This window comes from Mesoplodon densirostris, chromosome 1 (genome assembly GCF_025265405.1).
Source record: "Mesoplodon densirostris isolate mMesDen1 chromosome 1, mMesDen1 primary haplotype, whole genome shotgun sequence".
Lineage (NCBI taxonomy): Eukaryota > Metazoa > Chordata > Mammalia > Artiodactyla > Ziphiidae > Mesoplodon > Mesoplodon densirostris.
In genome coordinates, this window is record NC_082661.1 from 155058069 (window position 1) to 155085774 (window position 27706).

The 27706-nt window shown below is 37.0% G+C and overlaps 1 protein-coding gene across 7 annotated transcripts in view; it reads right to left on the minus strand.

Annotated features, from left to right (window-relative positions):
* N4BP2 (NEDD4 binding protein 2) overlaps window positions 1–27706 on the minus strand; it is an 83379-nt gene that overhangs the window by 32802 nt on the left and 22871 nt on the right. For 5 of the 7 annotated variants that reach the window (XM_060110772.1, XM_060110778.1, XM_060110763.1 and 2 more), the window contains exons 4-9: window positions 22459–22541; window positions 20465–20799; window positions 15111–16245; window positions 11632–11756; window positions 8708–8796; window positions 3794–3870 (exon numbers count right to left, since the gene is read on the minus strand). In XM_060110772.1, coding sequence (XP_059966755.1) covers window positions 3794–3870; window positions 8708–8796; window positions 11632–11756; window positions 15111–16245; window positions 20465–20690 — 1652 coding nt within the window. In that variant the 5' untranslated portion in view covers window positions 20691–20799; window positions 22459–22541. The remainder of the gene's footprint in view (window positions 1–3793; window positions 3871–8707; window positions 8797–11631; window positions 11757–15110; window positions 16246–20464; window positions 20800–22458; window positions 22542–27706) is intronic. The other 2 variants (XM_060110795.1, XM_060110787.1) reach the window with 1 other exon arrangement.

Sequence of the window (27706 nt, forward strand, 5' to 3'; positions counted from 1 at the left end):
CTGCCAATGCAGGGGACACGGGTTCGTGCCCCGGTCTGGGAAGATCCCACATGCCGCGGAGCGGCTGGGCCCATGAGCCATGGCCGCTGAGCCTACGCGTCTGGAGCCTGTGTTCCGCAACGGAAGAGACCACAACAGTGAGAGGCCCGCTTACCTAAAAAAAAAAAAAAAAGAGTTTAGAAAGTGTCTATAATCTCCAAATTAGTAGAGAAGGAAAAAACGAGTAAGAAAATTTGCATTCAATTAAAAAAATCCAAAAAAGGCAAGACAGGAGGAAAAAAATCAAATATATAATTTTCTGTGATAGGAGAAATAACAACCACAGAAAAGGTGAGGTAAATAAAAAGTACAGAGAGAGACAGCAAGAAACAAGACCAATTATATGAATACCCAAAATAACTGTAAAAGAACTAAGCTTATCAATTAAAAGCCAAAGATAGAGTGAATTTTTTAAAACCCAGCCATACTGGTTATAAGAGGTACACCTAAACACAAAGATACTGAAGGTTGAAAGAAAAAGTATAGAAAAAGAAATAACACTCAAATATTAACTAAAGAACTGGTATAGTTCTATTTATATTAGACAAATTAGATTTTATAACAAAAATTAATATTAATAAAAGAAAATTACTAGACAAGGATAAAAGGTTCAATTAGAGTGATATAAAAATCTTAAGCTTATATGCACTTCAAAAAATATCCTCAGTATATTTAAAGCAAAAATGGGCAGAATTATAAGGAAAAACTGACATAATCAACATAATAGAGGGAGGTATCAACACCTCTCCCATAGTACATTTTCTCATCCCTCTCTTAAACATTAATCCATCAAGCAAAATTTTCTGAAAAGTAAAGCTACAGATACAAGCAAAAGAATAAGCATGATTTAATGATATATTAATATACTACAACTGTTATACATTCTTATCAAGCAAATATGAACATTTATAAAAAATTGACAATGAACTAGTGAAACACATCTTTAAAAATATCAGAGAATTAGTATCATACAAACTGCACAATCTTATCTACTACAGTAAAGTTGAAAACCAATTTTTTGGAAAAGATAAATTTTAAAACCATCTGTTCCAAAATTTAAAACATAGTTCTAAACAACCCAAGGGTTAAAGAATTAAAGTAACAGTAATGTAAACTAGAAAATAAATGATAAAATGAAGATATTACATACTAAAATTCTAGGAGCATCTAACATGATACTTAGGGAAATTTATAGCATTAAATGCTCATATTAGAAAATGATCTAGGGCTTTGTTGGTGGCTCGGTGGTTAAGAATCTGCCTGCCAATGCAAGGGACACAGGTTCAAGCCCTGGTCCAGGAAGATCCCACATGCCGTGGAGCAACTAAGCCCGTGCACTACAACTACTGAGCCCATGCTCTAGAGGCCAAGAGCCACAACTACTGAGCCCACATGCCACAACTACTGAAGCCCATGAGCCTAGAGCCCGTGCTCCCCAACAAGAGAAGCCACTGCAATGAGAAGCCCGCGCACTGCAACGAAGACCCAATGCAGCTAAAAAAAAAAAAAGAATAAACAAAGCAAAATAGATTTTTTTAAAGCAAAGAAAGTAGAATAAAAGAAGCAGAAATGAATGAAACATAAAACAAACTTATAATAGAAAGATCAACAAAGCAGAAAGATGTCTATTTGAAAAGGCTAATAAAAAATCTGATCTCGGGCTTCCCTGGTGGCACAGTGGTTAAGAATCCGCCTGCCAATGCAGGAGACACAGGTTTGATCCCTGGTCCGGGAAGATCTCACATGCCGCAGAGCAGCTAAGCCCGTGTGCCACAACTACTGAGCCTGCGCTCTAGAGCCCGCAAGCCACAACTACTGAGCCCTCGTGCCACAACTACTGAAGCCCGCGTGCCTAGAGCCCATGCTCTGCAACAAGAGAAACCACGACAATGAGAAGTCTGCGCACCGCAATGAAGAGTAGCCCCCACTTGCTGCAACTAGATAAGGCCCGTGCACAGCAACGAAGACCCAACACAGCCAAAAATAAAAACAAATAAATAAATAAATTTATAAAAACACAAAAATCTGATCTCTGCTAAGAATAATCAAGAAAAAAAAGAAGATACACATAAACACATTAGGATTGAGAAGTATAGATGCAGCAGAGATGTAAATGGTAAGGGAATACTACAAGAGTTTTAATAAAAAGATTTTTGTTTTATTTATTTATTTACTTATTTAATTTTTTGGTTGCGTTGGGTCTTTGTTGCTGTACATGGGCTTTCTCTAGCTACGGGGAGTGGGGGCTACTCTTCATTGCGGTACGCAGGCTTCTCATTGCGGTGGTTTCTCTTGTTACGGAGCATGGGCTCTAGTCACGTGAGCTTCAGTAATTGTGGCATGAGGGCTCAGTATTTGTGGCTCGCGGGCTCTAGAGCGCAGGCTCAGTAGTCGTGGCACACGGGCTTAGCTGCTCTGCGGCATGTGGGATCTTCCCGGACCAGGGCTTGGACCCGTGTCCCCTGCATTGGCAGGCAGATTCTTAACCATTGAGCCATCAGGGAAGTCCCATAAACGGTCTTAATAAATTTGAAAACTTTGGTATAATGGACAAATTCCAATGGAAACTTCTCACAAAGAAAATAGAGGATCCAGACAGTTTCATAAGTAAATTCTATCAAACATTCAAACTTACATAAACTCAGAAAAGAGAAGAAATACTTCCCAACTAATCTTATGAACCTAAAACCATTATACCAAAACCAGGCAAGACAGGGCAAAGAAGAAAAAACTGTAAGTCAATCTCACTCATTCATACAGATGCAAAAATCCTAAATGAAATATTAGAAAACCAAATCTAGTAATGTATCAAAAGGGTAATAAAAAGGAATGAAGTACTGATACATGCTCCAACATGGGTGAACCTTGAAAACATTATGCTAAGTGAAGATGTCAGACACAAAAGGTCACATATTGTATGATCCCATTTATATGAAATGTCTGGAATAGGCAAATTGATAGAGACAGAAAAGCGGATTAGTAGTTGCCAAGGGAAAGGGGAATTGGGAGTGACTAATAGCAAATACAGGGTTTCTTTGTTGAGGTAATGAAAACGTTCATTAATTAAACAGTGGTGATGGTTGCACAACATTGTGAATGTCCTAAAGTTAGGTTGTCCTTTATTTAGTACTGACATTAGTTTAAATTACCATGGAGAAAATACTCTGACCAAAATTAATTTAGGGCTATCTCTAAGGGAATACAGAGCACAAAACAAAATACACTGTATGTCCATGTCCTGAATTAACATTTTTATCCAAGTCAAACAATCAAAGAAAAAAGTATAACCTTGGGGGGAAAGCAGAGTGGGAAGTGAAAAACCTGGACAACTGAACATTTGCTACCTTTTCCATTTATACCTCCTCACTTCCTTCCAGCATTGTGAGTCACTAGGCAGCTACAACAATTTGTTCCTGCCAGTAGCACATGGTTCAGGTTTGCCAAATCCTAGAATCTCTTCTAGTTTCAGATATTGACATTATATTATTAATAAGTAATAAAGTACTGACTATATAAGACAATTGGAATTTTCCTGACTGCTAATTAACAATTTAGGAAGAAAAAGACAAATTCTTCACAAACTGAAAAAAGAAAGCCTATAGGCAATACAAAATTTGTTATCAATTTTTAAGTGGCAAAGCCGCAATCTAATACATTTTGTTTCGTTCATTATTTACAAGGGGAAAAAAATCTAGATGGACTTTCTATCACTCTCATGAAATTAAAAACATGTTAGATAAACTCCAAGTTTTACCTTGCAAGTTCCTTTGGTTTGAATTTCCACCAGGTATCCGGTTCCCGGAAAAGGACTTTATATTTATGTTTTTGAGACTACATACAAAAAAGACAAATGCATTTTAAAATAATTACTTCCATGAAATTTAATTCATTGTTTTCAAATTCACAGCATGTTAAAACTGAAAGAACCTAAAAGATTATCTAATCTTGATGAGTGTGTTACCTGGTAAAATGTACAGTCTCTTTGATCCAGCAATGAACTTCCAGAAATTTATGCTATTGATAAAAACTTATGTCAGAGTGCAGAAATATATATACGGCAGGATATCCAGTTTGCCATTATTTGTAATGGCAAAAGAATACAAACAACTTAGTGTCTATTAACATGGAACTGGCTAAAGAAATGAAGATACAGCCATACAGTGAAAATATATACAATGGTTTTAAAAATACTATGTGTTAATGAGAAAATGTTCTTAATATAAATTGTTAAGAAAGTAAGATACAGAATTTTCACTTGAATAAAAAAGGATTAGTTACACATCTGTATATGTATAAAAACTTCTGGAAAGATTCTCAAAAATACTATGAAAAGCACCCACCTAAAGGGGATAGGACTTTAGGCATTCTTTTTTATGGTTTGAATACCTACCATATACATGCACGACTTTTGTAAGTTTAAAACCACTCTAAAAGATAGCTCATTCTATTTTTCAAAACTCTAATATGGCTGTAATCTAAAAGCCAAGCCCTATACTTGTGCACTACATCCATCTTCTCTATCTCAAGGGTAACTGAGTTCAGCAACTCTCCCCTCTGAGGTATGATTAATTTTTCTCTCCCTGCTGAATCAATCTCATCACATTCAGTTATTTCTCCCATCTTACTCTAACCCCTCATCCCCTGACAGCTATCTCCCCATTTTCCTACTCCCATTGCAGGAAAACGTCTCAAATAATAACTATATTCTGTCTCAAATTCTTCCCCTTCTAGCCTCTCAAACCCACTCCAACTGGCTCCTCCATTGAAACTGGGCATGGAAACCATGAATTACTTCCACATTGAAAAATGTTATGGTTAATTCTCACTCTCTTGCCTCTCAGCAGCATTTGTCACAGTTCATCACTCTCTTCTTACACTGTTTTCATTACTATTGCTTTTCCTACTCCTCCAACTGGGTGGGTGTTCTCCGTCTTTTTTGTTAGTCCATCCCTTTCACCCAGACCTCTTCTCACAATGGAATGGCCCAGACTTAGTCCTTGGTCTTCTACTCTTGATCCACACTCACTTCCTCAGTAATTATCATGCCACTCCTTGGCTTTAAATATCATGCATTAGGTAATGACTCTCAAATATATATTGTTAGCCCAGAATTCGCTCCTGAACTCCAAACCCACAGATCCAATTACCTATTAAACAAACTTAACACAGTCACACCTAAACTTCTGAAATTCATTACCTCACACCCACCACAAAACTATTCTACCTGGGGACTACCCTGGCAGTCCAGTGGTTAAGACTCTGCAGTTCAATCCCTAGTCAGGGAACTAAGATCCCACATGCTGTGCAGTGTGACAAAAAAAACAAAACAAAACTATTCTACCTGAATTGAACCCTCTCCATATCAATTGATGACAACCTCCCACAAGCCAAAAACCAACCTTGATGTCATACTTAATGCCTCTCTTTCTTTCACATCCACATCAATACAACAAGAAATTCAGTTGGCTCTACTTTAAAAATATATCCAGAATCTAATCTCTACTCACTATCACCTTTACTGCTACCATGTTGGTCTGAACCATGTGATCCTTTACTTTAATTAACACTATAGCCCTCTAACTAGTCTCCCTGCTTCCATTCTTCCCCACTCTTAAGTCTATTCTCAATGCTGCACTACAGTGATCCTTTTAATAGTCAGATCATGTCACTCAAAACCCTGTTATGAACTGAATGATTGTGTCCCCTCAGATCCCATATGTGGAAACCGCCATCCCACCATGTGACTGTGTTTGTAGACAGGATCTTTATAGAAGTAATTAGGGTTAAATGAAGTCAAAAGGTTAGGGCCCTAACCTGTTAAGATTAGTGCCCTCATAAGAAGAGACATCCTGGGGCTTCCCTGGTGGCGCAGTGGTTGAGAGTCCTCCTGCCGACGCAGGGAACTCGGGTTCGTGCCCCGGTCCGGGAAGATCCCACATGTAGTGAAGTGGCTGGGCCCATGAGCCATGGCCGCTGGGCCTGCGCGTCCAGAGCCTGTGCTCCACAACGGGAGAGGCCACAACAGTGAGAGGCCCGTGTACCGCAAAAAAAAAAAAAAAAAAAGAAGAGACACCAGAGAACTTGCTCTCTCCACCATGTGAGAACACAGCAAGAAAATGGCCACCTGCAAGGGAGGAAGAGAACTCTCACCAGAAACTGACCCTGCTGGACCTTGATCTGGGACGTCTAGCCTCCAGAACTATGAGAAAATTAATTTCCTCTTGTTGAAGCTACCCAGTCTATGGTATTTTTTAATGGCAGCCTGAGCAGACTAATGTTATCTTCCAAGTCACCCAAGGTAAAATCCAAAGTCCTCACAGTGATCTATGTACGAGCCCTTACATAATCTGCCCTACCATCTCCCCAACCACCATTACATCTCTGTCCTCAACTCCCACTATTGATCCTCTCAGCTTTATGACAAGATGCCAAGAGTGGTCATTGCTATTTTCTGTCATTCTGACAGAAAAGTCCAAAATTCAACCCAGACACCAAGGTAGGTAGTGACAATAACACCCTGTAATGAGCTTACTCACTTCCATCTCCTCCCCTCAGCACCAAATTTCATACAAATGATTCAAGGCCTGGCAATAGCCCAGGTCTCTAATTACCTAAAGGGGTATCATACAGCTGTTAGGATCAAATTAATTTTAAATGCACGCATACACAAAGAGAAAAAGAGAGACTATGAATTTAAAGACTTTTTCAACTCCCATATCAATAGGCAAACCTTAATAATACGTTACATTACTTAAGAGGATTCTGACTTAGGTCAACCTCTATGATAGCCCACAAGGAACAATATTGCTTTGCCATATATATACATACATACACACACACACACACACACACACACACACACACACACACGTTTTGCCAATTGCCACTAAGCATACTTGACTGCTCCCTATTTATCTCTTACTACTTTAGCTACTTTTGTAAATGACAGTCAAGATGGTAATAGACTGTTTTCTCTACTCTATTCCACTCCCCTACAGCTTTCATTATCTTACTACCAAAAGAAGCAAAAAGTGATCCTCTTCTCTACAGTAATTCCTACATCTACTTCTTTATGAAGACAAAAGCATTTGGCATCTATGATAAGCAGGAGTCCTTTATACTTCTAAGTAGAGTTGCAAAGAGTCAAGGAATCAATACTGGAAAAATAGCTTCATATTTTCAATCATTATATAATAAAAAAGGGGAAAGAAAACATTATAGAAGGCTGAAGCCTAAACGAAAATCAGAAACACATAATTCAAGGACTTCTTTGTTTTCTACATAGGAAAATAAAGTGTTTTTTTTCCTATTTTCATAGGAAAATACAGAACTTTCTAAGATGAGAGCAGGAAGCTAAGAAAAACCTACAGAGGAGTCAAGTAAGGTTAAGGGGGAAGCAGGTCCCAGTGGTGAATATATTAGTCTAGAAACTAGGAACTCCTAAGGCCAGAAAGCAAACTGAGTTTCAGCTCCCAATGCACTAAAATCAAGTCTTTGTTCCCTCTACTGCCCTGCACAGAAGTAAAATCTCACTTGTTCAAAGGACACAATTTTCTTCAGAAAAGTGAAGAATCACACCTTGTACTTCAAAACAGTACAAGTGCACTGGGCACAGCAATGGGGGTATAAGTTGGATGTGTTAAGAACATAAATCAGCAAGTACAATATTCACTAACTAAAGAAACAAACTGAGCTTCAATGTGCCAGATGTGCTAATCTTGGGGTAATAAAACAAAAAATACCCATACTCACAAAAGCTTCAGTCACCAAGTTACTCAATGAATATATATTAATTATATGCCAAGCATAGTGCTATACTCTGGAGATTCAATGATGAAAAAAATGATAGGCTTACCCTCAAGAAAAATGGATGGCTTAGAGCCAAATTCAGCCCATCATCCAGTATTTGTACAGCCTAGGAGCTAAGAATAGTTTTTTTGTGTGTGTGTTTTTATCTTTAAAAGGTTGTTAAAAGAGAATATGCAACAGAAACTGTGGCCTGCAAAACCTAAAATATTTACTATCTGGTGCTTTCTAGAAAAAAGTTAGTCAACCCATGGCCTACTGATAAAAACAGTGTGCTTAATACTATGACAGAAGTAAGCCAGGGTGCCAGGAAAGCAGAAAGAGTGCCCAATTCAGCTTTTTAGTAAGTGAATGAAAGCTAACTTCCTGAAAAAGCTGACATCAAAGTTGGACAAAAAAGGAATCCAGCAAATTTGGAGAACTGAAAATAGCTGAGTGTACAGAATTTTGAATTTCTCAGAATAGCAAAATTTCAAAAGAAATTTGGGGACTAAGAAAGAACCAGCAAATTTTGATTCTGCCAAGTAAAAGCAATAAGAAAATGGTTGTGTGTGTGTGTAGTCACACACATACATACATATAAATACACACAAACATAAAATTATAATACCACTATCTTTTCATAAAAGACATCAAAAAACAAAAACAATCTCAGAATTTAAAAACTGAATCTCAAAATTTGAAAATTGAATAAATTTAGTTTTATGGAAAACTATTCCTATTTTTCTCATTTTGCTAAAGACCAGAGAAAGCTCAGTTACATACAGTCCAAGGACTGTTTGCTTGAGATTCACTTGTGTAATTAACACCCCCCAATAATTTCAAACCCACTATTAGACTTATGATAATTCATGGTACAAACCAAAGCAACATATGGCTTCATTTCCCATGCCTGTAGATTTGTATTATCTATTATTATAGGAGATACCGTCTTCTCAAATGCTTCTTTTGCTGAAATACAAACAGAAAATGAGAAATCACTTTTAGTAACAATATTAAGGATTATCTTGATATTTTAAAAATCTGATCTTTTTTCATAATTTGAAAATCATAGATATGTGCTAATTTTATTCACAACTCTACTTCTAAATACTACTTTTGAATATATAAAAAATTAAAATATAGGGAAATGTTGAATAATAAATACTAAATAAATACTAAAATTATAATCAAAGAAATTAAATAAAAACTGTCTGATTTTAGTTTGATGTGTGTGTTACATGTATAAATAGCATAAATGGGGAAAAAAGCTATCAGTAAAAACAATATCATACCATGCTAAAAGCAACACGGTATCCTGGATAAGATTCTGGATACCATGAATCCAGAATCTGGATTCTGGAACAGAAAAGGACTTTTGTAGAAAAACTAAAATCTAAGTAAAATCTGGAGATTAGTTAATAGCAATGTACCAATGTTAATTTTAATTTCTTAGTCTTGACAAATGTACCATAGTTATATAAAGTGTTAACGTTAGGGCCAAATGGGTGAGGGGTATAGAGAAACTCAATACTGCCTTTGCAAACCTTTCCATAAATCTAAAATTATTCCAAAATAAAGTTTAAAAACAAAAAATATAGGCAAACACACATACACATGACAAAAAACAAGATGTCTTGATTTGGAATAAACTATTATATGCCTGTGCAAGAGATTTTCTTATAAAACTGCCTTTTTTTCCCAAGGAATTAGACCATTCAGGGAATTAATGATGAGCCACAATAAATAAGCCTTACAAGGAAAATATTTGGAAGTTTTAAAAGTTCTGTATACTCTCTTATAACTCAATAATAAAAAGACAAATAATTCAATTTAAAAATGGCAAAAGATTTGAATAGATAGTTCTCCAAAGGAGATAAACAAGTAGCCAACAAGCACACAAAAAGATGCTCAACATCATCAGCCATCAGGAAAATGCAAATCAAAACCACAACAAGATACCACTTCACACCCACCAGGATAGCTATAATCAAAAAGATAGATAGGGCTTCCCTGGTGGCGCAGTGGTTGAGAGTCCGCCTGCCGATGCAGGGGGCATGGGTTCGTGCCCAGGTCCGGGAGGATCCCACATGCTGCGGAGCGGCTGGGCCCGTGAGCCATGGCTGCTGAGCCCGCGTGTCCGGAGACTGTGCTCCGCAACGGGAGAGGCCACAGCAGTGAGAGGCCCGCGTACCGCAAAAAAAAAAAAAAAAAAAAATAAGATAGATAATAACATGTGTTGGTAAAGATATAGAGAAGTTGGAACCCTCATAAACTGCTACTGGGAATGTAAAATAGTGCAGCTGCTTTGGAAAATAGCTTGGCAGTTACTAAAAAGGTTAGACATAGACAGGCATGTTCATAGCAACGTTATTCATAATAGCCAAAAAGTGGAAACAACCCAAATGTCCATCAACTAATGAATGGATAAACAAAATGTGGCAGATCCATATAATGGAGTATTATTCAGCCATAAAAAAGAATAAAGTACTGATACTTTCTACAACATGGATGAACCTTGAAAACGTTATGCTAAATGAAAGAAAGCCATTCACAAAGACCACATATTATATGATTCTACTTGTATGAAATGTTCAGAAGAGACAAACCTATAGAAATAGAAAGTAAAGTAGTAGTTGCCTGGGGCTGGGAGAGAGTTGGGGAGAAATGAGGAGTGACTGCTAATGGGTATGAGGTCTTTCTGGAGTGATAAAAACGTTCTAAAATTGATTGTGGTGATGGTTGTACAACACTGAATATGCTAAAAACTATTTGATTCTTATCTCATTCAATAAAGCTTTTTAAAAAAAGAGTTCTGCCAATTAATTTCATATCATCATTGTTGCGGTTGTTGTTATAGAAAGGGCACACTGAACTACAGCTACGCACTTTTCATTCTCATTTAACCTTTACAAGAATCCTGGGGGTTTAGTATTATTAAGCCCTTTTACAGATGAAGACACTGGGTCCTGTAGAATATAAATAACTTGCACAAGATCACACAGCTAGTAACTGGGAAATTCAAGACTGCTCTTCATCACATCACACTGTTTATTTTTGTGTTGGTATTCCTGAGTTTTCACTTCAGTATTTAGTTCAAGAATGAATATAGAAAAATTTAACAATATCTAAAGATGACAAACTCAAGAATAGCCTTCACAGTGCATTTATCTTAAAAGAAACACAAAGTAAAACATTGTCTCTATGTCTTAATAAGAACTTCCCACATGAAACTCTATCCATAACTAAACATTTCAAAATAAAACCATCTTCAGTGAATAGACAGTTGCACTAATAAAGAAATTAAGGTTTTACCTATGATCTCCCTGCAGATTCAGTTTGAGGAGAGTCATTTTTACACTCACACTATCCTCTATAAAAATTAAGCCAATCTAGGCAAGACTAGTGATTAACAATGCAAATTCTATTTTAGGAAACAGGAACCAGAGCCAGAAAACTGTAACCACCTTGAGCTATTCAGAGACCAGCACAGAAAATCTGACTTACTACTTCTGACAAGATAACCCACTGACTAAATAAAACTTAAACATGTTATGCAATGTTCTAAGCTATTCTATAAAACTTAGCTCATTTAATTCTTATAACAACTCTATGAGACTACCTCTTTCACTTACTATGTAACATTAGAATTGTTATAATTTTACCTATATTATATATAGTTATAATTTAGAATTAAAGATAATTATTACTTTTAAAAGTTATACATCTCTCAAAATACAAACACTAAGTGGATTTTTTTCTTTATATTCCTCTTAATATTATGCATCATCTGATGTCTATTCTTACCACGATTCTGATTCCATTCATGTGCTTCTCCTAAGTATTTTACATCAAACTGGTATTGTCCATTTATGTAAAAATAATCATCAGTACTAAGAATGACTCCACTTGGATTATCCTCTTGCAAAGTCCTGTGAATGATAAATTTAATTATTTTCATTCATTTTTCTTCTATTTAAATTCTCTCTCCTAATTTTTGCAAAGTCATAATCCCAATTAAAAATTCAAGTATTGGACTTCCCTGGTGGCTTAGTGGTTAAGAATCCGCCTGCCAATGCAGGGGACATGGGTCTGATCCCTGGTCCAGGAATATCCCACATGCTGCAGAGCAACTAAGCCCGTGTGCCGCAACTACTGAGCCGGTGCTCTAGAGCCCGTGCTCAGCAACAAAGAGAAGCCACCGCACGCAACAAAGAGAAGCCACCACAATGAGAAGCCCATACGCTGCAACGAAGAATAGCCCCCACTCGCTGCAACCAGAGAAAGCCCGCGCAAGGTAAAGAAGACGCAACACAGCCAAAAATAAAGAAATAAATTAATTTTTTAAAAAACCAACTTAAAAATTCAAATATTATTATTTAAAAGGATGAAAATATTTTATTATTCAAACAAATCACACTAGAGGGACTTCCCTGGTGGTCCAGTGGTTGAGAATATGCCTTCCAGTGCAGGGGATGCAGGTTTGATCCCTGGTCAGAGAACTTAAATCCCACATGCCGAGGGGCAACTAAGCCTGCGCGCTGCAACTACTGAGCCCGCGTGCTCTGGAGCCCATGCGCCACAACTAGAGAGAAGCACGTGCACCGCAACAAAGAGCCCACGTGCCACAACGAAAGATCCCGTGTGCCACAACTAAGACACGACACAGCCAAAAATAAAATAAATAAATAAAATATTTTTAAAAAATCACACTAGAAATCCTCTAAGCAGAAGTTTGACTCCCAGGTATACTGACCTGAGGCAAGGCTACTTTGCTTTATATACTATAAAGGTTTGAAAATTAACACATTTTAATTATCAAGAAAACCAGACAACTGAAAATGCTTCAGAACTCTTATCAGTCACAATCACAGTCACAATTGCCAGATGAGGCAATCCCCTCATCTGGTCACTTGATACACACTGATCTACCTTACCCACTCTAAGTGGAAGGTCACTTCCCATTAGGTGAGTACCTTGATATTCAACCGATCTTCAAAAGTAGATGAAGCTCTTTGTGTATTGCCATAAATTTAGTGAGTATGCCGAAAACATCCAAAAATATAATGTTAATAGACTATTAATTTAATCTGTTAAATTATACAAAATTAAGAGTTTTCTGGGGCTTTTCTGACATCTCTTTCTTTTGGCCATGCTGTGCAGGTTGCAGGGGATCTTAGTTCCCCAACCAGGGATCAAAGCTGTATCCCATGCAGTGGAAGTGCTGAGTCTCAACTACTGGACCACCAGGGAAGTCCCCCATCTCTCTTTCTTGACTCTGGAATTTATCTTCTATGTAATTGAGATACATGCAAAAACTAAGCCAACAGAATCCACAGAGACATAACAATGCTACCCTCTTAACCATTTGTAAAATATCACCATTTATCCTCTCCTAAAACATGTATAAATATTCCTAAAGTTAAAATATACTTTTAAATTAATTTTTATTGTAGTATAACTGATTTACAATGTTGTGTTTCAGGTGTACAGCAAAGTGAATCAGTTATACATATATCTACTCTTTCTTAGGTTATTTTCCCATATTAAAATATACCTTTTGAATTTAATTTTTATTAGCATCTACTAAGTGCCAGGCACTGTTTTAAGCACTGCGCATACATCAGTGAATAAAAACAAACATTCTTGCACTCATGGAGCTTACATTCTGGTGAATGCTCACTTGTTCCCACTTTTTAAGACTCTTACATTTATCCTCTTCTCCTTCATCTCTAAGTCTTCCCCTCTGACACTTTAGTTTCTCTTTTCCCTTTAAACGTGTATACATCTCAGCTATCTATTAAAATTTTAACCACACTTTAAGGACTCCTTTTTCAACTATTACCCAACTTCTCTCCTTCCCTTAACTGCTTTAGTATAAATGCTTTTTTACGGTCTTAAGGTCTTCCACATTCCCAGCGCAACAAAATTGTTTTTCAAGATATCCATTCATGACCTTCTTTCCAATCCAAAAGCTGTTTTTCATCTTTCACTTTCCTTGGGCTTGCATGCTAGCTTAATACTGTGGACTGTTCTCTCTGAGAAAACTCAGCTTCTATGTCTCTGTACTTCCCAGTTATTTCTCTCTATTCATTCAAAAATTATTAGTAAGCTCTGACTTTGTGACAAGCACTTCTTTCTCTTCCCAATCGCTAACTGTAGCTGCCTCTGGCTCTAAGGCCTCTGAAACCTAGTTCTTCAAACAAATGTCACAGCACTATTACCTTTTAAGGTACAGCCTTTTGTTCCAATCTTTCACAAAATGCAATATCATAACTGACTGTAATGTCTATAATATTAAATTAAAATGTTTCTTATTCTTGTGGTCATTAAATCAATGAGAAAGCCTACGTCTACAAAAGAATATACTTATAAGTGTATGAGTAGAATATGTGGAAATTTATTGGGAAATAAATCCACACTAAGAAAGGACATTAAAAAAACAACTGAAAATGAGCTCATCAAGGTATACATGCATACTCACTAATGCTAGATACACCCAGGATCAAATAGAAAAGACCCAGCTAAGAATAGAAGAGAGCAAAGACTTAAAATTTGGAAGAAAAAGGGAAAAACTGGCAAATAAAATATATTAGATGTAAATATTCTGGAATTTAAAGAAGGGGAGTAGAAGAAAACTTTGAAAACAACACTCTTTAACAAATGCCACTGAAAACACAACAAAGCTGCCTCTAACCCTGACTCTAGTCTCTCACACCAAGGCATCCACAACATTCCTTGATTACAAAGGGGACACAGATGGGTATTTGAGATAAAACAACTGAGAGCACATTTTGCAAGAAATAAATCACTGAGAATTTGAAGTTCTCTGTCAGTGGTTCATCCCATGTTCTTTCTTCAAGTCATACATTTCTAAAACCTTATTTAACAACACGCTGCACTTCCAAATCTCCAACTACCAGTAGAATTCTTGTGTATAAGACTTCCTTGAATTCAAAATCAATTATGGCCCTTTATCTCTACAATCAAAGCTGAATTCATCTTTCTCCCACTCAAATTAGTTCTCTTCCACATGAACTTATTTCTGTTGATTTCACAAGTTCACAATCTTGGAATCATCTTTAATTTTTTCCTCAATTGTGTCTCTCAAAATATTCTGAGATGAAAGAATTCAATGAAAACTTCTAGAGAAAACAGTGCTATTAGCTACAAAGTTAAAAAAATTAGTAAACATCTCTATGAACTAAAAGTATTCCACATATTCATGCCGTTATATTCAAGTTCATGCATTACACTCTTTCTTTAAACTCAATTAAACCTCATACCTTGCCAAAAAAGATTTTCCTGATCCCGGAAGCCCTCTGAGAAGAACAAGAACTAGTCCAACATATGATGATGTCTTCTTTCTTACAACCTGAGAAACTGGAGTTTCTTGTACCTGATAAGGACTTGTTCCCTCTTTATTTCTCCATACCTTTGTTGGGGAAGTATGAGAAATAACCGGGGGTGGAAATGTATAGTTGACAGATCTCCAGTGTGCAGCTGTGGTTACAACAGGAGCTACAAAGCCATGGTTTCCTTGAAAGAGGTCAAAAGCAGGAATCATTGGATTCCACATTGGTGGAGGGGGAGGAGGAGGCAGCAGTAGAGGGAGAGGGGTAAGTACTGGGCAGTAGTTCACATCCTTCCCCTTTGGTGGCAGTTCAGTCTGTTTGTGTGACTGGAAATTGAATTCTTCAGAAGGTACAAAAACATCAGGAACAGATTTCTGATCTCCACCTGTACCTAGTAAACCAAGCCCCAGAGTTTGCACAGTAAGGTTTAAAGGAGCCTGAAGTTCGTTGGCATCCAAATCTACAGGGGCTTGAGAGAACTGGGTCTCAACACACACAGATTCTAAAAGCTCTTTCTGAACTTGGTTACTACAATCCATCATAGTGTCATTTGCTACATTTAAAGAACTACTGAGAAGAGAATCTTCCAATGCCGATGTGTTATCCTTTGTAAAACTTTTGGACTCATTTGCAAGTGAATGTGAAGTTAAGGAATTTGAACTTAATGTAGAGGCAGAACTCTCTACATTTTCACTGTTCAAATCCATATTTTGGGTAGAAAGAATGGGAGTCGTACTACTTGAATCTGAATTTATAAATGCACTCGGGTTACTAAAATTATTAACATCTCGCAAAGGCAAAAATGAGTATGCATGGTCATCAGGAGAAGAGTTCAATTTCTCAAAAGCATTCTGTATTAAGGAATCTAAGTCTTCAGTTAGCTGCATGTCCAAAAATGAATCCATTTTTGAATCTTCACTCTCTTCTTCAGGAGGACACTTTTCCATTATTTCACATCCCACTGCATCTACTTGGTTCTCAGAAGCAACGAAGCTTTTTGAAGGCGATTCTTCTATTTTAGCGTCTGTGGCTGATAATTCTAATAGACAATCCATGGCATTTTCAACTGTACAAGAACGACAACAAAATATATCCGTATGTATTGAAAACAGTAAAATATAATTTAATTAAAATCCACATAAAATTATACTAGAATTCACATTGAATGAAATACAGAGAAATTTATAAATATTCAAGTCATTCCTTAAATTAATATTTTACTAATATATCAGTCTGTATTAGTGAAAGGTTTAAATTATGAAGACATGCAATGTTACTTTCAAACAAACAGTAGTAAACTAGGCTAATGAACTGCCATCAAGTAGATATTGTCTGATGAATTTATTGATTAAAAGTAAAAATATTTGTAATTATATACATTAGGGTTGTTTATAAAGATCCTATAATCAGTTGATTTACCCAACAAATACTAACCTACTGCATGTCCTTTTAAGTATGAAGTATTTTAAGTACTCTCCTAGTAAATGTAATTTGTATATATGGTCCATGCTATGAATTTCACTTAATACAAAAAATATGGGACTTCCCTGGTGGCGCAGTGGTTGAGAGTCTGCCTGCCGATGCAGGGGACACGGGTTCGTGCCCCGGTCTGGGAAGATCCCACATGCCGCGGAGCGGCTGGGCCCGTAAGCCATGGCCGCTGAGCCTGCGCGTCCGGAGCCTGTGCTCCACAACGGGAGAGGCCACGGCAGTGAGATGCCCGCGTACAGAAAAAAAAAAAAAAACCAAAAAATAAAACAAACAAACAAAAAATATGTATGAGCATGTACTATGTATCAGACATACTTTGTACAGAGATGAATAAGACAGCTTTTAACTACACTCAAAGGATTTTTGCAGTCTAATGGAGGCAATTACAGATAATTATGTTAGAAGACAATCACACTATAATATAATATAGGTTAAATAATGCACACTTTTAATAATATACAAAATGCCTTAACAGCCTTATAGGAGAGTAAGGAAAGATTTCACATAAGGTAATATGTGAACTGGGAGTCGAAGATCAAAAAGAAACTTGTCAGACACAGAAGGGAAAGGCAAAGCCAGTCTTGAAAACACAAAGCATGTTTAAGGTATTAAGAGAAGTTTGTTGGAATGCGAGTACACGGTAGTATGGTGGGTAAGAGGAGATAAAACTGGAAAGGGAAATTCCTGTATTTCATGGTAAGAAATATCAATTTTATTTTCTAAGGGAACTTGAAGGGAAACTACCTATCATAGCATTTGGGCTAGATGCTTTGTCATCTCACTGAATCTTCAAATTATACTATGAGGTACAGTATTCCTAGCAAATAGATGAAGGAAATGAAGTTCAGAAAGTACATTAACTTAGCCCAAGTCACACAGATAGTAAGTGACAGAGCCAGGACTGGTATGTCTGACTCCACTGCTGAGTTCTTCCCCATATAACATAAATACAGAGCCATTAGAATTGTTAAGCATCAGAAATTTGAGGCTTTTTTATATTATTTTTGTGTTTTATCTTGTTTTGTTTTATGGAAGATAAATGTGGAAACAGCACAGCACAGTAGGTAAAAGCTCCGGTCAAGAGTCAGAACGACATTTAAATCCCTACTTGCTGGCAATAACACTTTTAACGAGCTACGTAACTTTCCTAAGCCTTGATTTCCTCATTTGCAATGTGTGGATAATAAAAGTACCTACCTCATAGTGTTGTTGTGAGGATTAAATGAGATAATCCATGAAAAAGGGCTGTGCACAAGGACTGGCACCTAGTAAGCACCCAATTTATGTTCCCTTAAGAAGAAAAACAAAGAGGGATTGGAGGGGGCAAGCCTGACAGAGAGACCAGTTAGAAGACTATAGCAATACTACAAAAGCTAGAAGCCCTAAACGTGGAAAAAAGAAAAAAGAAAAGGAAAATAAAGCAAATATAAGAGGTATTTCTAAGAAAAAAATCTATGTGATAGAAAAATCACAAAAGAAAAAAAATCAACCAAAAAAATTAATGTGTATATAATAAAAAAAACAGTATTAAGTAAAAATAAGTAAAAGATCAAACTATATCTATATAACACAAAAGAAAAGTTCTTTCACAGAATGTTGAAAAAAAACCAATGGTATAAAACAATGAAAAGCACATGAACAATTCACACAATACAAGAATTAATAAACAATCATACACAAATATAGTCAACATTTCTCTTTATCTTAAAAAAATAGCATTAAGAAAAGGTAAAATCTTATTCCTAAAATCTTAAAATAATACCACTCAATGCTCAAAAGGCTGTGACGAAACTCCTCTACTTATACAGTGCTGGTGTCATTACAAATTGCCACACCCCCCCTTTTTTTAAAAATAAATTTACTTTTTAAAGTTAATTTTTATTGGAGTATAGTTGATTTACAATGTTGTGTTAGTTCCTGCTGTACAGCAAAGTGAATCAGTTATACATATACATATATCTACTCTTTTTTAGATTCTTTTCCTATGTAGGTCATTACAGAGTATTGAGAAGAGTTCCCTGTACTATACAGTAGATCCTTATTAGTTATCTATTTTATATGTAGTAGCGTGAATATGTCAATCCCAATCTCCCAGTTTATCCCACCCCACCCTTTCCCATGCTGATACCATATGGCACACCTCTTTAGTAGGCAATTTAGCAGTATGTTTCCAAGAGCCAAAAACTGTCCTAACCCTGTGATAGAAGAAAATAAAACTTTGGGACTGAGAAAAAAGCCAAAAGACAGAAAAGGTTATTTGTACCAAGATGTTCTTTGCAATATTAATTATCCATGTAAAACTTAGTTATAATTAAATAAATTAGAGCACAACAACCCAATGGAATATTAGAAAGCTATTAGAAATAAATATAAAGACTGCAGCCAACACTGAAAAAAATGCTTATGTTAGGCTAAGTTTAAAAAGTAGAATATACAATTTCATCAATGTTATTATTCAAACTACTCAAAACATCAGTATTTATGAACAAGGTGTAGAGAAGATCCTGGAAAACTGAAATGTTTTTTGTTAGGATGTAAGGGTAATATATTTTCCTTGTAATTCTTCATTGCTATGTCAGTGCATGTGCAACAAATAAAGTTTAAACGCATCAAAATTAGGAAATAAATGTTGAAGCCACAAGTAAAATTGTAAACACTATCATTTCTGAGCATCATGTGGACTGCTGAAAACTGGTTTTCTGTATACATATCATAACAGTATAGATAAGATATGCTCACATCACAGACCACGGAATGTAAAAAAAATGGAAGTTTATCACATTACCAAAACTCCCTAAACCTAGAATAATTTTATCTTATACTAATCATGGCCAATAGCAACACTAAACATCAATATTTAATTTACTCATCAGTCAAATTTGATATCTATGGCTGCAAACATACATCTAAACAATTTATTACAAGTCATTAATAACTTACTATACTGAAGACTTTATCAAAACAAACCAAAAATACTAAAACTCAACCTTCACTGAAAAAGTCCCAGTAGGTACCTACTATTATTATTCTCCTTAGCAGATAAGAAAACTGAAACCAGAGAGGTTAAGTGACAGAGCTGGAAATCCAACCTAGTTTTCTTGACTCCAAAGCCAATTTTTTGAAACCGCACTACTCTATTAGCCTCAATTCTTAATCAGCTCTCATGTCCACAATTATAATTACCTTTTCATTCAAAAAATATTTACTGAGATCCTACTGAGTCATTTGGTATTTGAGGGCTTGGAGACACAACAGTAAAACAAAAGTTTTTTAAATCCCTGTCTTTAAGGAGCTTACATTCCAGGCCAATGGTTCTCAACTGGGGATCATATTGCCCCCAGGGGACATAAGATGATATATAGAGGCATTTTTAGTTGTCACAGCTGGGGTAGCAGGGAGGAATGTGCTACTGGCAGCTAGTGGGTACAGGCCAGGAATGCTGCTGAACATCCTACGATGCACAGGAAAGCCACGCACAACAAAGAATTATCTGGTCCAAAATGTCAATAGTGCCAACCTATTCTAGAAGGAAGATAAAAAGAAATAAAACATAGAATATGATATCTACACATACATCTTACACTTAGAACTGTACATTTCTTGAAAGAAGCTAAGCTTTACTCTTCTTCATATCCCTTGTAATACCCAACTTATACCTTGCCCTCAGCAGATATTCAAAAAATGATGAACACGATAGAAATAAGGTAGTCATTTTCTATATTACGACTGGTCATGGCATAGTACATGAAATCTTCTTATAAGATGCAAAGGGTTCAAACTAAACTTTTTCTCACCTTTGAAATCACACTCAGAAAGCATCAAATACACTACATCAGGATCCAGATCAGAAAACATCTCTGAGATACTGGTGAAGAGTTCTTCCTGATCAACGTTTGTCTCACACATGGAAGGAAGAGTAGTGGTTGGCTCCTCACGACTAGCAACACTGGATACAACTTCCTTAGAGTTTGTAGTCTTCCGAAAAGGATTTCCCCCAAGATTTTTCCTTCTCCTTGGCATTCTGACTTCCAAAACTAAAATGTTTCCCTTCTCTTATTTGTTTGATATTTAAGTCATACCTCAAAGAAAATAGGGTTAAATATCTTGCACAATCCAGCAGTAATAGGACCTAAAATAGAAAGCAAGTTGAAACACTCAGACTATAGTTATATTTCCATGTCTAAAATCGGAATGACATCTTTATTTAAGAAAGTACCATCAACTCTGGTGGCAGCAAAGCCAAAAAGCAGTCAAACAATTTCTCTCTCCAAAATATTCAAGTTTTTCAGGATTGAACATGTTAAAAATTAAGATATTAACAAATGTAATATATTTTCAGAACAGTGAGTACACTGTTTTAGTACAATTATTTCATTAAAAAAAAACAGTATTCATAATGAGAATGCCTACTGAACACCTATTTGGATGTCCACTAGGCATCATAAGCTTAACATGTCCAAAACTGAGCTCCTGATCACCTACTTCACACCTGTTCTTCCTAGTCTTTCCTATCTCAATTAATGCCATTCTATCCTTCCAACGGCTTAGGTCAAAAACCTTGGAATAATCCTTGACTCTTGTCCAGCCCACATCCAATCAGTAAGCCAATTTTGTCAATGCAACCCTCAAAATGTATCCAGAATATGATCATTCCTCACCATATCCACTGCTACCACAGCAGGTTAGTATAAAAGTCTCCTAACTAATCTCCTTGCTTCCACCCTTGCCCCTTCAGTCATAACAACTAGAGTGACTCAGTTAAACCACAGGGTCAGATCATGCCCCTCTTCTGCTAAACTATCAACTAGCTTCCCATCTCATTCAGGATAAAAGCCAGAGCCCTTAAAAGGGCCTATAACGCAGACACTTTTTACTTCGGTGCTGTCATCCCTAATCCTCTTTCCCTTGCTCATGTCACTCCAGCCATACTTCACCTCCTTCTTCAAACATCAGCCATGCTTCCATCTCAGAACCTTTACATTTGGTCCTTTCTACCTAAACTAATATTATCCCAGGTATTTAAAAGATGTATTTCCTCCTATCATTACTCCTATCATTACTCAATTGTTACCTTCTCAGCAAGTCAGTCACCCAACACCACTTATCCCTTTTCTTTACTTGAATTTTCTCCCTAAGATTTACCTTCTAACATAGTGTATGTTTTATCCATTTGTTTTATTTATGTATTGTATTTACTACCCATATTCCAGTAAAATGTAAACTCCACAAGGGCAGGGACTGATAGATCTGGAGAACTCTGACAATCTACTTGCTTTCTCCACTTGGATCTATTTAATAAACAATTCAAATGTAACACATCTAAAACCAAATGTCTGATATTTTCTCAAAAACCTGCTCTAACCATTTGGTCTGGCTACTGTCATCTTTCACCTGTATTCCTGACTCCTAAATGGTCTCCCTGTTTCCACCCTTTGTCCCCTACAGTCTACTTTCAACACACCAGCCAGAATGATCTTCATACAACATATAAGTCGGAATGAATCAGGGTCTGCTTTAAATTCTCAAGTGGCTCTCCATGTCACTCAGAGTAAAAGCTAAAGTTCTTACTATGGCCCGCCTCCCTTTTGGCCTTTAATATACTTTGCCCCAAGATATTTGCATTGCTAACTCTCTCATTCCTTCAAATCTTTGCCCAAGTGTCACATTCAATGATTTCTTCCTTGATTACCCAATTTAAAGTCATATCACCTACTTTCTCTGCCCCAATTTCCCTTTCCTGCTAACCACCCATTGCCCTTAACACCTTCTAACATACTATAAAATTTACCTTTTAATTAAATTTATTGTGTCATAGCTCTCTCCATCTTCCAGGACTGCAATGTCAATATGGCAGCCACCAGCCACATGAGCCTATTTAAATTTAAATTAATTAAAATTATAGTTAGAGACTACAATACCTCTCTCTCAATAAGAGTAAATAGACAGAAGATCAGCAAGGATACCGAAGCACTCAATAGCACCATCCTTTAAGGATCTAATCAACATTTATAGAACACTACATTCAACAGCAGCAGAATACATATCCTTTTCAAGTGCCCAAAGAACATATACCAAAATAGACCATATCTTAGGCTATAAAACAAACCTCAACACTTAAAAGAACTGAAATCATATAAAGTATGTTCTCTGACCACACTGTAATCAAACTAGAAATCAATAACAAAAAGATAAAAGGAAAATCTCCAAACACTTGGAACATAAGCAATATACTAAATAATTCATGGGTCAAAGAGGAAGTCTCAAGGAAAATTTTAAAATACACAGAAATGAATAAAAATGAAAATATACGATATCAAAATTTATAGAACACAGCTAAAGCAGCAATGGCAGAAATTTATAGCAAATTTATAACTAAATGCATACATTAGAAAAGAGGAAAAGTCTCAAATCAATAACCTAAGCCCCCATCACAAGAACCTAGAAAAAGAAGAGAAAAATAAACCCAAAGCCAGTAGGAAAAAGGGAATAATAAAGATCAGAGAAGAAATGAATAAAACTAAAAACAGAAAAACAATCACTACAGACCCTGCAGACATCAAAAGACTAATAAGGGGGCTTCCCTGGTGGCGCAGTGGTTGAGAGTCCGCCTGCTGATGCAGGAGACACAGGTTCGTGCCCCGGTCCGGGAAGATCCCACATGCCGCAGAGCGGCTAGGCCCGTGAGCCATGGCCGCTGAGCCTGCGCGTCCAGAGCCTGTGCTCCGCAACGGGAGAGGCCACAACAGTGAGAGGCCTGTGTACCGCCAAAAAAAAAAAAAAAAAGACTAATAAGGGAATATCATAAAGAAATGTACAGGGCCTCCCTGGTGGCGCAGTGGTTAAGAGTCCGCCTGCCGATGCAGGGGATACGGGTTCGTGCCCCAGTCTGGGAGGATCCCATATGCCGCGGAGCGGCTGGGCCCGTGAGCCATGGCCGCTGGGCCTGCGCATCCGGAGCCTGTGCTCCGCAACGGGAGAGGCCACAACAGTGAGAGGCCCACATACCGCAAAAAAAAAAAAAAAAAAAAAAAAGAAATGTACATGTGAAAGTTTAGGGAATATTATAAACAAATGTACATGTGAAAGTTTGACATCTTCTATGAAATAGACTTATTTCTCAAAAACCACAAATTATCAAACTCACCGAACAGGAAATAGATAAAAGCTCTATGATTTTTAATGAAATTTAACTCACAATTTACAAATTCCCAAAAAAGAAACTCCAGGCCCAAATACCTTCAATGGAGAAGTTTACCAAACATTTTTTTTTTTTTTTTTTTTTTTTGCGGTACGCGGGCCTCTCACTGTTGTGGCCTCTCCCCATTGTGGAGCACAGGCTCCGGACGCACAGGCTCAGCGGCCATGGCTCACGGGCCCAGCTGCTCTGTGGCATGTGGGATCCTCCCGGACCGGGGCACGAACCCGTGTTCCCTGCATCAGCAGGCGGACTCTCAACCACCGCGCCACCAGGGGAGCCCTACCAAACATTTTTAAGAAGAATTAACTAACCCTATATAATCTCTTCCAAAAATGGAAGAGGGAACCTTAATTCACTTCATGAAGCCAGTATTGTTATCCTGACACCAAAATCAGACAAAGCCAGTTAAAAAAAAAAAAAAAAAACCTACAAACCCATATACTTCCCGAATACAGACATAAAAATCCTTAACAAAATATTACAAATAGAATTCAGCAATGTATTTTAAAAGAATTATATACCATGATTAAGCGAGGTTTATTCCAGGGATACAAGGCTGGCTCAATGTTTAAAAATCAGTATCCCACCCATATTAATAGGCTAATGAAGAAAAACCACAATTGCATCAATGAACGAAGAAAAAAAGTGACAAAATTCAACACCCATTCATGATAAAAGGTACCCAAAAAATAGGAATATAAGAGAACTTCCTCAACTTGATTAAAAGCATCTACAAAAACTCTACAGATAACATTTTATTTAATAGTAAAATACTATATGCTTTCCTCCTAAGACTGAGAACAAAGCAAGGATGTCTACCTTCACCACTCTTATTAAAGATAATGCTGGAAGTTCTAGCCTGTGAAGTAAGAGAAGGTAAGGAAATAAAAGACATACCGATTCAAAAGGAAAAAATAAAACTGTCCCTATTTGTAGATGACATAGCTATCTATGTGGAAAATCCCAAAGAACTGACAAAATCTCCAACATATAAGTGAATTCAGCAAAGTGCAGGATACAAGATAAACACACGAAAGCAACTGTATTTATATATTCTACCAATGAATACATGGGCACTGTAATTTAAAATACAATATGACTCACAAATGCTCCAAAAAATGAAATATTCTGATATAAATCTAACAAAACATATACAAGGCTTGTATGCTAAAAATACAAAATCATGATGAAAAATATCAAAAATGTAAATGAATGGATTCATGGGCTGTTAGACTCAATATAGTAAAGATGTCAATTCTCCCCAAATTGATATACAGGTTTAACTCAATTCCTATCAAAACCCCAGCAAAGATTTTTTGTGGATATGGACAAGATTATTCATAAATTTAAATGGAAAGACAAAGGAACTAGAATAGTTAAAACAATTTTGAAAGAGAATAGAGCAAGAGGAATCAGTCAACTCAATTATAAGACTTGTTATAAAGCTAAACTTATCAAGACTGTATGGTATCAGGGGAGGGACAGACATATAGATCTGAGAACAGATTATAGATTTGGAAACAGACGAGAGAACCCAGAAATAGACCAGCATGAATATGCCCAACTGACTTCTGACAAAAGTGCAAAAGCAATTCAATAGAGAAAATATAGCCTTTTCAATAAATGGAACTGGAGCAGGTAGACATCCACAGATAAAAAAATAAACCTTAGGGGCTTCCCTGGTGGCGCAGTGGTTGAGAGTCCGCCTGCCGGTGCAGGGGACACGGGTTCGTGCCCCGGTCCGGAAAGATCCCACATGCTGCGGAGCGGCTGGGCCCGTGAGCCATGGCCGCTGAGCCTGCGCGTCCGGAGCCCGTGCTCTGCAACGGGAGAGGCCACAGCAGTGAGAGGCCCTCGTACCGCAAAAAAAAATAAAAATAAAAAATAAATAAACCTTGACCTAAGTAAGTCTCACACTTTATTAAAAAATAATAATAACTCAAAATGGATCAAGGAGGGAACTCTTCTCAATGTTATGTGGCAGCCTGGATGGGAGGGGAGTTGGGGGGAGAATGGATACATGTATATGTATGGCTGAGTCCCTTTGCTGTGCACTTGAAACTATCACAACACTGTTAATCAGCTATACTCCAATATAAAATAAAAAGTAAAAAAAAAAAAAAAATGGACCAAGGACTTAAATCCATAAAACTATAAAACTTTTAGAAAAAAAAAAAAAAAAGAAGAAAATCTTCAGGATCTAGGGCTAGGCAAAAACACCAAAAGTATGATCCATAAAAGGAAAAACTGATAAACTGTACTTCATCAAAATTTAAAACTTTTGTTCTGTGAAGAACCTTGTTAAGAGGATGAAAGGAAAAGTGACAGACAGAGAAAATGCTTGCATACCATGTATCTAACATAGGACTAGTATCTAAAATATATAAAAGAACTTTATCAAAACTCAAAAGTAAAAACAGGGACTTCCCTGGTGGCACAGTGGTTAAGAATCCACCTGCCAATGCAGGGGACACGGGTTTGAGCCCTGGTCCAGGAAGATCCCACATGCTGCACAGCAACTAAGCCCGTGTGCCACAACTACTGAGACTGTGCTCTAGAGCCCACGAACCACAATTACTGAGCCCACACACCACAACTATTGAAGCCCACGTGCCTAAAGCCCATGCTCTGCAACAAGAGAAGCCACCACAATGTGACGCACGTGCACCACAACAAGGAGTAGTCCCCGCTCGCCGCAAATAGAGAAAGTCCACACGCAGCAATGAAGACCCCACGCAGCCAAAAATAAATACATTTTAAAATAAATAAATAAATTGATTAATTAAATCAGAGGGGGAAAAGTAACAAATAATTCAGTTAGAAAATGGGGGGAAAAAACAGAAAAAAACATTACACCAAAAGGATATACAGATGACAAATAGGCACATAAAAGATTACAACATCATTAGCCATTAAGTAAATGCAATTTAAAACTACAATGAAATATTACTTACACATCTATTAAGTTGGCTAACATAAAGAATAATGACAATACCAAATCCTGGCAAGGATGCAGAGAAACTGGATGGCTCATATGCTGCTGATGGGAATGTAAAATGGTAAAGCCACTCTGGACAACAGTTTGGCAGTTTCTTAAACTAAACCTGCAACTACCATACAATTAAGCAATTGCACTTCTGGGCGCTTATCTCTAAGAAATGAAAAATTATGTTCACCCAAAAACTTGCACACAAATGTTTGTAGCAGCTTTTATTCATTATAACCAAAAACTAGAAAACAGTTCAGATGCCCTTCAATGGGTAACATGGTTAAACAAACTATGTTACTTCCATTCATGAAGTACTAGTCAGCAATAAAAAGAAAATATACTATTGATATACAAGACCTGGATGAAATTCCAAAGAATTATGCTGAGTACAAAAAGTCAATCCCAAAAGGCTATATACTGAATGGTCCCCATTTATTTAACATTCTTTTTTTTTTTTGCAGTACGCGGGCCTCTCACTGTTGTGACCTCTCCCATTGCGGAGCACAGGCTCCGGACGCACAGGCTCAGCGGCCATGGCTCACGGGCTTAGCCGCTCCGCAGCTTATGGGATCTTCCCGGACCGGGGCAGGAACCCGCGTCCCCTGCATCGGCAGGCAGACTCTCAACCACTGCGCCACCAGGGAAGCCCTATTTAACATTCTTGAAATGACAAAATTATAGAAATAGAGAACAGATTAGCGGTTGTCAAAGGTTAAGGAGGAGAAAGGAGAGGGTAGTAGTAGGTGTGGCTATAAAAGGGTAATTTGAGGGACTCTTGTGGTGATGGAACTGTTCTATATCTTGACTGTATTAATGTCAATATCCTGGTTGTGATGCCATACTAAGTTT